The sequence below is a fragment of the Solea solea genome, chromosome 10 (assembly GCF_958295425.1).
Source record: "Solea solea chromosome 10, fSolSol10.1, whole genome shotgun sequence".
NCBI lineage: Eukaryota > Metazoa > Chordata > Actinopteri > Pleuronectiformes > Soleidae > Solea > Solea solea.
This window is the reverse complement of record NC_081143.1, coordinates 27,833,340-27,845,807: the sequence shown is the minus strand read 5'-3', so window position 1 is coordinate 27,845,807 and position 12,468 is coordinate 27,833,340. Positions and strand designations below refer to the sequence as shown.

Sequence of the window (12,468 nt, the reverse complement as noted above, 5' to 3'; positions counted from 1 at the left end):
TCACACTTATATATTCCTATCAGTAATCAATCACTCAAAGGAGAGTGTCAGGTTTAATGATAGTAGAGAATTTAGAGCGGTGAACTTGTTATTTTTAACTCGATAAACGCAGCAGCACATGTCGCCTCAGCGCCCATTCATTCAAATCAGTGCTATCATCTTTTATTTGACTATTTGAAACTGCTCCTGATGGATTTTCTGGCAGGACAGTGGTATGTCTGATGATCACTCTAACTATAGATGCAGACAGATCTGTGCAGAGTGTGGGGTGATGTGGCTAAAGGGTGAAATTAAGCTCTGATTTGTTGACAAAGGATCCTGAAGGCAACAGCAGCGCAGATCTCTGCCAAGGTTTAAACTTACATTTAAATTGCCACCAAATCTGCCTACCTTTCTACCTACCTACCTAACTAGGTACTAACTAACTAACTAACTAACTACCTATCATCCTGAAGTATGAAGGATTAAAAAATGCTGAGTCTTCCCGATTTCAAAGTATAAAACATGTTTGATATTTACAACTGAACACTGATTGGGGGCGGGAGCAGAACCCTCGATAACCAGTGAGAGCGAGTTGCAGACTTTGTTTAGAACCGAAACATGGCTGCTTACAGCGTGGCGGGGATGAATGTGACGACCGTCTCCCAAGAAGAGAAAGAGGACAATATTGTGGATTTGAGTCCATTCATTGTGTCGAGCATTGATGAGGTCAGGCACTGATGTTGGACGAGAAGGTCTAAGGCTCACAATCCCTGATCCAGATCATCCCAAAGGTGCTTGATGGGGTTGAGGTCAGGGCTCTATGCGGGCCAGTCAAGTTCCTCCACACCAAACTCATCAAACAATCAATGTCTTTATAGTGGTTGCTTTGTGCACTGGGACACAGTCATGATGGAATAGAAAAGGACCGTGAAAGTGTTAAGATTGTCCTTCATAGGAGAGGAGGGGCCTAGAGCCCAAAGTCTGATTAAAACAACTGAATTGATTACTTATATCACAATCTATCTTTATTAAAATATAGTTGTGTAGCAGCTGTATTGGTTTTACATTATAGTGACAGGTGGCGTGCTATGCCACTTTTATTCATGTCACACATGAGCTGCACATTCTAAAAAAAGACAAGCGTCTAAACTCTTCACAGTCACTCACTCCTTAAGGTCAAAATGTGTCAAAGACCAGGCGTCGGTCGTGTCAATGTATCGCTCTGATTTATAAACTGTTTTACAGCTCGCACTTCTGTGAGGAGTCAAGGCCACATGGTCATACAAACAGCTCATTTAGAGAGGAGGGGCGGAGCAAGCTGCTTTGAGTCAGTGTTTGTTCAAGTCATCAAACACAGCTCATGTTGTGAAGCCTCAGGAAACTATTCCATTAAAGAATTCTAGCATGGCTCGATTTGACTCTTATACTTACTTTTCCATTCGGGACAGTACCTGGTACCTGGTACCTGGTACCTGCTCTGGTGAGGTTCAAAGTGAGCTGAGCCGATACAAAAATGTGGGTGTCAAATGATTGTGTTAATTGTGATTAATTAATTACAGTCATATTTAACTCGTTATGTTTTTTAATTGCGTTAATCTAATTTTTAATCTACTGTTTCTGTATGCGAGTCAAGTGGAAAACAATGGTCAGTCGCACCCTGAAGTGGACACGTGCTGTCATCGTGTTTGGAGGGCAGCACGAGGAGCGGTGATTACAGAGAGAACGCGACATTTGCATTTCAAAAACGGCGCCATTAAAAAAGTAAAGTGTTAGAAGGAGTGAGCTTACCAGCGAAGCAGCTCAAGCAGCCCGATGACATCACATTTTAGTATCGGCTCAGCTCGCTTGGAACCTAAAAGCAGGAACTAAAAAAAAGGCCCAGGTATCAGGTGAAAAACCCCGAGTACAGTCGAGTTGAGCCGTGCTGGAACTGAATATTGGAAAAGTGAAAAGTGCTCACCTGCAATTTTAATTGTTCTGAGGCTTAACAACCACATGTGTTATGTGTTAGTAACATCAGATTAGACGGATTACTGTGAGTGAAAGGTTAAATGGTGTGAGGGTTATTATGGGGTCTTGTTGGCCGTGTCACCCGGTAGCAGCACATGCAGCTGTGCGACTATTCCTCACAACAGGAAACACATGTCATCATGGTTTGGCTCGTTAAAGGCAACACGTGTGTTCGATGTTTCAGTTTTAGTTGAGTGGTCGCGAGTGTCACTATTTTGACTCTAATTCTAATTAACAACAACCAGACATGTGTGTGTTACCATTAAAACTGTGTGTGTGTGTGTGTGTGTGTGTGGTACGGAGAAATATAACACATGCTGACAAGCGGGAGGATCATGGGATAAGCTGTCCAGATTACAGCTGTCTGCACTTAAATGAAAAACGGTTCCTCTCTGAAAAGAACATGGAAACGACACAGTGGACAAAACCACACACACACACAGACACACACGTTTGTTGTTCCACTATTCTACATACATAACATGTAACTGTCTACAAACACAACAGAAGCTGACGTCAACCAAAACAACGCCATTTTGGCATCTATAGATTTACAGACGTCTCGGAATGTGTCGGGAAAACTCATCGGCTCTTTTCCTTTAAAAACTCAAGATTATTTTATGTGCTTTTATTGCAACGTCTCTGCATTCTGTGAAGGGAAAGTTGAAGATGTCGTAATGTCTCCAGACTGGTGAAAAGCACCAGGGGGCAGTAGAAGGATCAAATACATGCAGTCTTTCAGGTTCTGCCATCGATCTCTTGATCTCTCCTTTGAGCCGGTGCAGAGGCCTTTCCTGCCAACATGGCGGCGTAAGCAAACAGAGTCGTAGTGATTATGTAAAATGCTCATTTTTAAGTCGCGACATCACCGAGGACACCGCCCGGGATACAGCACCTCATACTAATTCTTTGTTGTAAACCGGTCACTCTCCCGCACCAAAGTCCATAGAGAAAATCAGTGATTTTAGGTCGCGGGGACACATGAGCCGCTGGTCCTCTGCTGCCTTGTTTTTTAAGTCTGTGTCACTGAGGTCAATCTGAACAAAGGATTTCAAACACAGAACTGACAAAAATAAGACACTTGAACTTAGTGATGGAGGCAGCAGTGGATCAACAACTCCTGCGTGCTGTGATGTAAAATGACTGATTTTCTCTGTGGGGTTTGGTGTGGGAGAGAGGACGTGGTCTACAGAGCTGAACAAACTTATGTTTCCAGTCTTAATTCTTAAGATATCTTAAGTGGGTGCAGATTTTATTAAGTGAGTCTTACTAAATCTGTATTTGGCGAGTGTCTGTGAGTCAGGCTGCTTCTCGGTGTTGACAGTGTTGTTATATGAGATACTGACAGTGTGTCAGCATCTCCTATAACAACAACCACGGACTGTCCCTTTAAACAGTGACTGGATAATGAAGCATAATCCCAACCTGGTGCTTTTACATGAATGATTTCCATTAAATAAACAACACATGACATGAAGAATCATGAACAGGTGCAGAACATGGATATTTATTTATTTTACTCACTGGAGCGCGTCCTTGTTGAGGAAAGCGCTGCTCCCGTGTTCTCGCCTCTTCTTGTTTGTCTTCAGCATCTCCAGATCTCTCCTCAGACGCAGATCGCCACTGAATATCCAGCGATTCGACGTTTCAATTACAAAAATAAAATAAATAAAACAGCTGGAGAGGTGTGTCGTCCAAACTGCTTCCACCAGGTCGCGTTAAAGGACGACAACTGCCAAGTTTTGTGCAGAGAAAAGCTGAACCATGTGGAGCTGACAGAGTTAGAAGTGTTCTGGTCTGGCTCGCTGTTCTCTTTTTCAACACCTCCCTCTCTGACATCACACACACACACACACACACACACACACACACACACAAACACACACACACTGACTTCCATTCATTTGGACAGCCTAAACAAAGCCTTATCTCGAACCCTTAACTGTAACCAGTTAATGTCTAACCCTAACCTTAACTTAGGCACAATTTAAATCTTAACCCCCCTCAGATCTTCATTGGGTTCTGCCTCATTAGGACCAGGTTTGGGGCTCCATGAGGGACTTCTGGTCCTCACAAGGTCAGAAAAAGGTCCTTAGCGTCTGGTTTCCATGACTTCAGAGGACATTTCATTGACTTGTATTCATTCCCCAAATACGACTTACTCTGACCTTAACACTAACTAACCTTAACTTAAGCATACAACATGGCTTCCCCTAAACATCCAATAATTTAAATTATGGGGACGATTTTTGTCCCCATAATGTGACTGTGTAAACATTTAGGTCCCCACAACATGCGTAATACCTGAAAACACACACACACACACACACACAAAGTCATTTAGTGAGGACACATCAGAGACCTAATGCATTCCCCAGCACCTTACCCTAACCTTAACCATCACAACTAAAGGCCTAACCTTACCCCTTACCCTAACCTAAACCCAATTCTAATCCTAACCCTAAAACCAGGTCTTAACACTGAAAAGGCACTTTAAAGATTAAGTTTAAGTTTTTTTTAGTACACTTAACCTAAAGTTTTCTTTCAACATGTGTTTCAGAGAACCTGGAGTTATTGCCTTAACAATCAAAAAAACCCTAAAACCAACCAGGTCTTAACCCTCGAAAAGCCCCTTAAAGATAGGTTTTTATGTGTTTTTTTTGGACCTCACAAAGACATAAATAAATACATAAATACAAGTACACTCGCCCCTTACCCTAACCCTTAACCTAATTCTAACTCTTAAACCATTAAAACCAAGAGTTTTAGTTGTTGGTCCTCACAAAGATGTTAGTACAAGTACTAACACACACACGCACAGCATCAGGCCTTCTCGTTGTATCACACAGACACGTTAGACCAGTGTCTGGAATTTTTATGAGTGCTCTGAAACACATGCCACACAAATAGTCCAAACACTTACAACATTAGACGCAACTCGACTCTGGTGACGAAAACGAGCTGAAAGTGGGTCAGGACTCTGGGACTCTGGTTTACTCTATCTTACTTTGAATTCCTCAGCATTGAAATAATATTTATCTCCTTTTTAAAAAAATAAATAAATACTTGTGCTCTGTCAGTGAGTTTGGGGGGGGGCAAACTTCCAGGGATAGTTGTCACATACAGGACAGTATGAATTGCTGGGTCACATGTCACAAGCCTCAAGGACTCCGATTACATCAGTCTGCTGATTCAGAGGTGGACTTGTCACGGGTCGGGGGACAACGATAGGGGACGACTTTGGAATGATGTCAGAGAACCGAGGAGCGACAGGAAACCGAAGAAGAAGAAGAAATTGCAGGGTCATTTTTGTGTATTTTTGGGGCGAAGGTAACAACAACCCTGGGGGACAAGAGAATGTGAGACACAAGTGATACGGTAGAGTCAGCGCGGTCCACCAGTGTCCAAGGTGTTAAGCTGAAAAAAGTCCCCGGCAATCCTAGCCTTTCACTGCAGCTCCACGGCTAAACAGAGAAGATATTCACATCATAATCACATGCTTTACGAGGCAAATACAGCAGAGAGTCATCGGCGTAGACGCGAAGCCACGCTTTGTCATTCTGCTGGAGCTCAATCTGGGCCTGAGGATGAGGGATTAAGCTGGGCTATGTTGCTTATCCTGGCTGAACTTGGCCTCGATGCATGAGATACTATGGCGATTTATTCTCTGCGGTTCAAACAACAGGATATGTTAATCCTGCTACTCAATCCGTCCAGGCAAATGTTAATCTGATCAGATTATCACATTTTATTCACCTGCATTGAAATATTACAGTGATTACATGTGGTTTAGGCCGATGTATCCTACCTCAGTTTACAGAACAGACTAATCACAGAGTATTGAATTCAATATAATTCAACGTTTATTGACACAATTTGTGTTTTTTTTAACATGATACAATGACACACTCGTCACTGTCAGCATTGAAATCCAAACTGAAGACGACACGTTTGACACCAGATACATTTACTTGTTCTTCTCACGGTGATTCTGATGAACGCATTAACAAATAACTCTGGTGGTAAATCACAAAATGTCCAGCCAATAATAATAATGATAATAAAAAAAAGATATAAAGTCTGTGTTATCACAGCTTCAATCACTTCTGCACAACTGGAGTTTATTTATTGTTCATGTTCCTCCTCACTCATAATCCATATACAATTTGAATGTTATTTACACATTTAAAGCGTCGCTGTGTGTAACGTTAGCTGGACGTGACCGAGTTACGCTTCTGCTCACAAAGGCATTTTAAATTTGTTTCTCGAAAGGCAAACAAAGGAAAAGAAAGTGAAGTTCAGTCGTTTCAAAAACAGATATTTCCACGATTCTACATTTAAAAACAAAAAAATATGCAGAACAATGAAATGTAAAATACACATCTTTTTTTTTTACATTATCTGAAAACAAAAAAAAAACATTTTGCACATCGACCCACTTTATTAGGTACACCTGTTAAACTGCTGGTTTAACCCTCTTATTCTGGTTAAGAATCACGGCACCGAGCAGCTGACGCCACATCTGTGACGCGCTGGTGAGTCTCGTCTGTGATTGGACGCTCGTTACGCGGAAGTCCTGAAGTTCTACCGTAATGACAAGTATATGAGCGCAAAGCTCCGTTTCTCTGCTTTCCGCTAAGTTTGGCATTTCCTAGATATCACATAACAGTCTATGAGTTATGGTAAGGACATCCTGTCAAGGGTTAAAGCAAACCATCTAATCAGCCAATCACAGGGCAGCAACTGAACAAGCTTCTGAAATTCAATCTGAACATCAGACAAAAAAAAAAAAAGGGTTTTAAATGACTTAAATCATGACATGAGTTGGTCCAGAAGTGAAAAAAGAGAAAATATCCAGTGAGCGGAAACGTGTTTTTGCTGCCAGAGGCAACGTCGACCATGTCTGGTGACACTTTCTGAGGTGTCCTGTACCTAATAAAGTGGCCAGAGAGGGTAAAAACGTCAAATCTGTCCTTGGCCAAAAGTGTGAAAGAAACAGAGACACGGAGACAGTCAGACGAGGAGAAACAGCAGCGTCTCCTTAATCTAAACCTTTAACCACATTTAAAAGGTCATTATTTGGCATTATTAAGATTTAACCAATCACAGAGATGATTCGACGCATCGAAAAAAACCCAAAGAACTCAACAAGTGATCCTGCGTACTGCAGCTTTAAATCTGCAATCAGATCATCGACATCCCTGATGTCAGAAACTAAACTAAACTCAAATTTACAGGGCTGCAACTCAGGATTAATCCGTCGTTTGGTCCATTAAATGTTGATCAAACCAAAGATGATCCAGTTTTAACCATTTCTTCACTAACCAGAGAATATTCACAATTTAAGAGGCGAAAAAATCCTGAAAAAATAAACAAACATTCAAACCGTTGAATAAATTATAAAATGAATTTAGTCAACGGTTCACTGTTGCAGCCTGAAATGTTTTTAAAGTAAAAACAATGTAATGTGTGTGTGTGTGTGTGTGAGGGAGGAGGGGCATCACTGAGGTGGTGGTGGTGGAGGGGGAGGAGGGGGAGGCGGGGGAGGGAGGTCAGAGAAGGGGAGAGAGTTTGGTGGCCACATGTGAGAGGAGAAAGCCGGGTTGAAGAAGGACGGAGGAGGAGGAGGGTAGAGAGGGAAGCCAGGGGGAGGGTAATGGTGAGGAGGAGGGGGAGGAGGGTAAGAGCAGTGGGGAGGAAGATGAGATGGGGGAGGAGGAGGAGGGGGGAGGTATGCGTGAGGAACATCCATGTGTCTGTGTGAGCCTGCATGTGCGTGTCTGAACGGTGGCTGTTTGCCTCTCGGGTTGTGGTGCCTGAATGACGGCCCTGCGTGTCTCGGTGGGAAACCCCTGACGTCACGCTGCTGCTGATGCTGCTGCTGCTGCTGCTGCAAGGTGTTCTGGGTATTCTGAGCAGGATTATCTGGAACGGGGAAAAATGTGACTGTAAGAAATGTGATATGTGTAGAAAGAAAGAGATTTTCCCAAGGTCAAATTAAAGCCCGTTTCAAGGTCAAACTAAAGCCCTTTTCAAGCACTTTCAAGATCCCTTCTCTCTGTTTTTCTAGCACTTTACAGCTTTACATGGTTCAGTTGCTTTACTTCTGGATTTTTTATAAAATAGAGAAATGAAATTCAGGCCCAGACAATGAGCTTCTCTGATCTGTGAATGAAAATGATGATCATGTGTGTGTGATTTCACCTGTGCCGTTATTGTCCCGCCTCATCCTGGACGTCTTTTTCTTCTTCTTTGCCTCCTTCTCTTTCTCATCATCACTATAATCTAAAGCCTGAGGAGAGAGGGAGAGAGACAGAGAGAGACAGAGAGAGAGAGAGAGAGAGAGAGAGAGAGAGAGAGAGTGTTCCTCATCTGTTCACAGGTTTTTAGAAAACCTGAAATTTGAGCTGGACCAAACCTACATGCTTCCCACACCTTGGTTGGCATCAAATTCAATGACTTTTTAAGGACTAATTCTGTCAAATTCAAGGGCCATAATGTGCCGTCCACTTCGTTCTTGCTCAAAATTCAAGCACTTTCAAGGATCCACTATACATCAAGCAATGCAGGGCGTGAAACAGTAACAGCGTCGTCGTAACAAACAAGAGAGACGTTTGACCTCAATGTCAACTTCCTTGCACAAAATTCAAGCACTTTCAATGACCCATGTCTATTGAGGACTTTCAAAAGTTTTCAAGGGCCTTGACCATGTCATTTTTCAACTTCACACACTATGAAGGATTTCATGGACCCTGTGGGAACCCTGGATTTAGCGTCTGGTTACCATGGAGAATGCCAGAGGAGTAACCCTAACCCTAACCGGCTGCCCCCTGGTGGACATTCCAGAGAGTACAGAGCAAGGCAGACGGTTTTAAAATCTTCTCAACATGCTTCGCTTATTCTTACCTCCTCTGGTGGTTCTTGGTCGTTCTTCCACGACGCGTCAGAACCCCTTGAACTGAAGGAGAAGAAGAAGAAGCATTTTCACTACAACATACTGTCTAAAGTCAATCCATCACGGCAGAGACGACAAAAATAAAAAAAATATATTACATACTAAAATATATAAAGCAGGGATGTCCAATATTGGCTTTTTTTCCACGTGCCGATATTGTCCAACACTTAGTTTCCAATTCCAATATCAACGGTTTCAACATAAATTCTAAAGCTTGAACTTTACGATACTCTGTGGCGTCCACGTGCGCGTTTACTTACAGTTTGAGATGCTGTGTGAGGATGTATCCCGTGTACTCTTTGATTGCCGGTGCGTAGTAAACCATCTGTCCCTCCGTCAGCCCTTTGCTGCTCACCATCTCCAACGACTTCACGCGTAAAATATACAGCGGACTCGACACTGGACCGAAAACCTCGAACACCTGAGAGACACCAACAACGTGGACAGAATCAGCACATGAACACATGAACTGTGAGGGTTTTTATCAATCTAATTACTTCACAAAAATGATATGCATGACTATACATTTTGCTCCTTTGAGCACCTTGTTTTCCATCAACCTGACTCTATGGATTACAGATGTGAATTAGCCAATATAATCTGGCACATTTACCTTTCCCACAGCCTCCCTGTCAGACTGAAAGATGATGGTGTCTTCAGCCAGAGGAGGAATGTCTTTCAGAGACTGGATGACGACTGTAGAGACAGAGACAGAGACAGAGGACGAGAGGTCTCACTCATGATGAAAACACACACAAACACAGTAAATGTTGGCATGTATGTGTGTGTGTGTGTGTGTGTGTGTTTACCGAGCTGCTGAATGACACTGGAGATTGTTCCAACAGGTTTCAGTTGTACTTCCTCTGGTAACGACAGAGACAGTTCCTCGACTGCCGGCAGCTCCTGAACACAAGCAACAACACATTTAAGGGACGCACAATATATTATCGGCACGATACCGGTACCGGATATCAGCTTTAAAACGTATTATCGGATATCTGCAAACACAGCAAGACTCCTCCATTTGATTAAAACAGAATAGGCTGGTACATCCTCTTCTTGTACACAGGTGACACGTCGGCCTTGTCTACATACATCAAGCAATGCAGGGCATGAACCAGAAGGTGGCACCGTAACAAACAAGGGAGACGTTTACCTAAAAATCAACTAAAATTCCCCTCTCTAGCACTAAATTCAAGCACTTTCATTGTGTCATGTCAATTGAGGGCAATTTTCAAACACTTTCAAGGGCCTTGAATGTTTTCTTTATTTCAAATACACATACTTTCAACGATTTCAAGGACCTGTGGGAACCCCGTTTATAAAAATCCACAGAAAAACTCACATCGGTTGATTTCTCATTAACAATGTGACCACAGACTGACCTCCAGCAGGACTTCATCCATGGTTTTGATGGGGGCCGGCTGGCTGAAACCCTCATCGTCGTCCTCAAGTATGGGGGGAGAGGGAGAAGACGAGGATGAGGAGGACGAGGAGGATGAGGAGGACGAGCTATCACTGAGTAACAAAAAAAGAAGAAAAGTTACTTTCCTGCTTCTAACACAGTAAAAAGGAGAATGTGTGCGTCAAAAACGATGTAAAATAAATACCTGTCTGAATCATCATCTTCATCACTGCAGTCCTCCATCTTACGCGCGGTGACTGAGGAAAGAGCTGCTGCTGCTGCTGCTGCTGCTGCTGCTGCTGCTGCTGCTGCTGCCGAGTTTTCCTGCTCATCTGGATTTGTCTGTGTGCACGATGTTGACACGTCTGTGTTTTCAGGAGTCACGGTGAGACCTTCCAGATGTTCTGCCACAGAAACGTCCATGTCCTCCTGCTTCATCTGTGCCGTCTGGTCATTTTTATCTGATTCCGTTTCATCCATCTGAAAAGTTGCAATTTCAATCATGTTAGAACATACAGAACATTTAAAGAAACCATAAACGACAGGGAAAAAAACGTGATTAGGCAACAAATAACGATTATTTTTTTAATTAATCTATGGATTTTTTGTCTGGATCAATCAATTAAGTCTGAACATGCTGAAAAATGTCAATCAGTGTTTGTCAAACCTGGAAATGATCATGTTCTCAAATGTCTTGTTTCTGTCTTAGAACCAAAACTTTTCACTTTTGGTGATTTCTTTGTTACATTGAGCAAAGAAAAAAGCCGAAACAACCAGAAATCTTGTTTTTAAAATGAAAAAAAAATTCAATCCTTTTAATGGATTATCAAAATAGTTGACGATTAATTTAGGATCGATTAATCGAATTATCACTGAAGCCCAACTCGATTTAAATAGATAGATTTAAATGAATGAGTGTACCTAATAAATTGGCGGCTGATTGTATGTACTTTAGAATTAAAGCGGGTAACACGTTAAAGACGACAGAGATATAAACTTTCATTCACTCGCTCACTCACTCACTCACTCAGTCTTGCCGATGTTGTACCTGTTAGCATCAGTCGGCTAACTAGCTTAGGAGCTAACCAGGGCTAACAGCGCGAATTTGACCCCACGACACTTCCTGGACAGACTCGGGTCTGGACTAACTTCGTGTTTTTGACGTATACACGTGTCATAAAGTTTGTGAGAAAGGTGAGCAAAGCGAATAAAGAGTGTCAGTAACGCTGTACCTGTGCGTTAGAGGAGACACTGAAGCCGCCGCACTGAGAATCTCCACGAAAAACAAATGCAACCTGAACGTGACATAAACTACGTCCGCTAATGACCTTTCAAAATAAAAGCAGCGAGTGTGGTGTTTAAAAACCGTCGGCAAAACATTACGAGATGATGCCATAATACGACGAGCAAGAATATAGTGAATGTTTATATAGCATCTCGTTAAAAACGCCTTCTTTGCTAAATGATTTTCCAGAATACGCAAGACATGAAGAAAATATCATTGAACCCCTTTTATATATTTATGCCAGATAAATACTTTTATTTTTGTGTTTATTTTGAAGGTCCAATTCCGGTTGTAACTGTTTGTGTCGGTCAAATTGACTGTGGTCCACATGTCCACAACACGTGGGTTTCTGTTTTTCCGGGTATGCGCAATAGAATATGACCTCAGTCTCAGGCTCAATCCCCCCAAAAATCCATTCAAAAATCAATTATCGTCAAAATGAATAAAATGTAAATTAAGTGTTATTGTGTACTGTTGTTTTTTTAATTTCCTTGTTGCTTTTATTTGTTGCTTTTCCAAATTTTAACTTTGGTACATGATATTCTGGGTTATTCAATGAATTCTATAGTTTTCCAAAAACGGGTTGATTATTACATACTACAGCACATGATATCTTGTTTTCTTGTCATGACGCCTCAGAAAAATGCTTTGGGCATTTTACCTTATCAAATATGACCAGTAGGTGGCAGCACAAGTCTATATTCTCAATCTAGGCTACAATATTTCCTCAGGGTCACAATATACAGTATGATCTGAACTTAAATGATATGATTTATGAAATGGGTTTTATTGCGGCTCAGCTTGACCCAGAATAACGAGTTCTAGCTCTAG

General features: G+C 42.0%; 1 protein-coding gene across 1 annotated transcript; it reads right to left on the bottom strand.

The window, feature by feature from the left end:
* Positions 1-5,832: 5,832 nt before the first annotated feature.
* LOC131467081 (H/ACA ribonucleoprotein complex non-core subunit NAF1-like) lies at positions 5,833-11,642 on the bottom strand. The gene is made up of 9 exons (XM_058640801.1): positions 11,585-11,642; positions 10,558-10,832; positions 10,333-10,465; positions 9,757-9,850; positions 9,561-9,643; positions 9,208-9,368; positions 8,899-8,950; positions 8,197-8,284; positions 5,833-7,917 (listed from the first exon to the last, which is right to left on the bottom strand). The coding sequence occupies exons 2-9, from the start codon at positions 10,830-10,832 to the stop codon at positions 7,493-7,495; spliced, it is 1,311 nt and encodes a 436-aa protein (XP_058496784.1). The 5' UTR covers positions 11,585-11,642; the 3' UTR covers positions 5,833-7,492.
* Between the last annotated feature and the right edge of the window lie 826 nt (positions 11,643-12,468).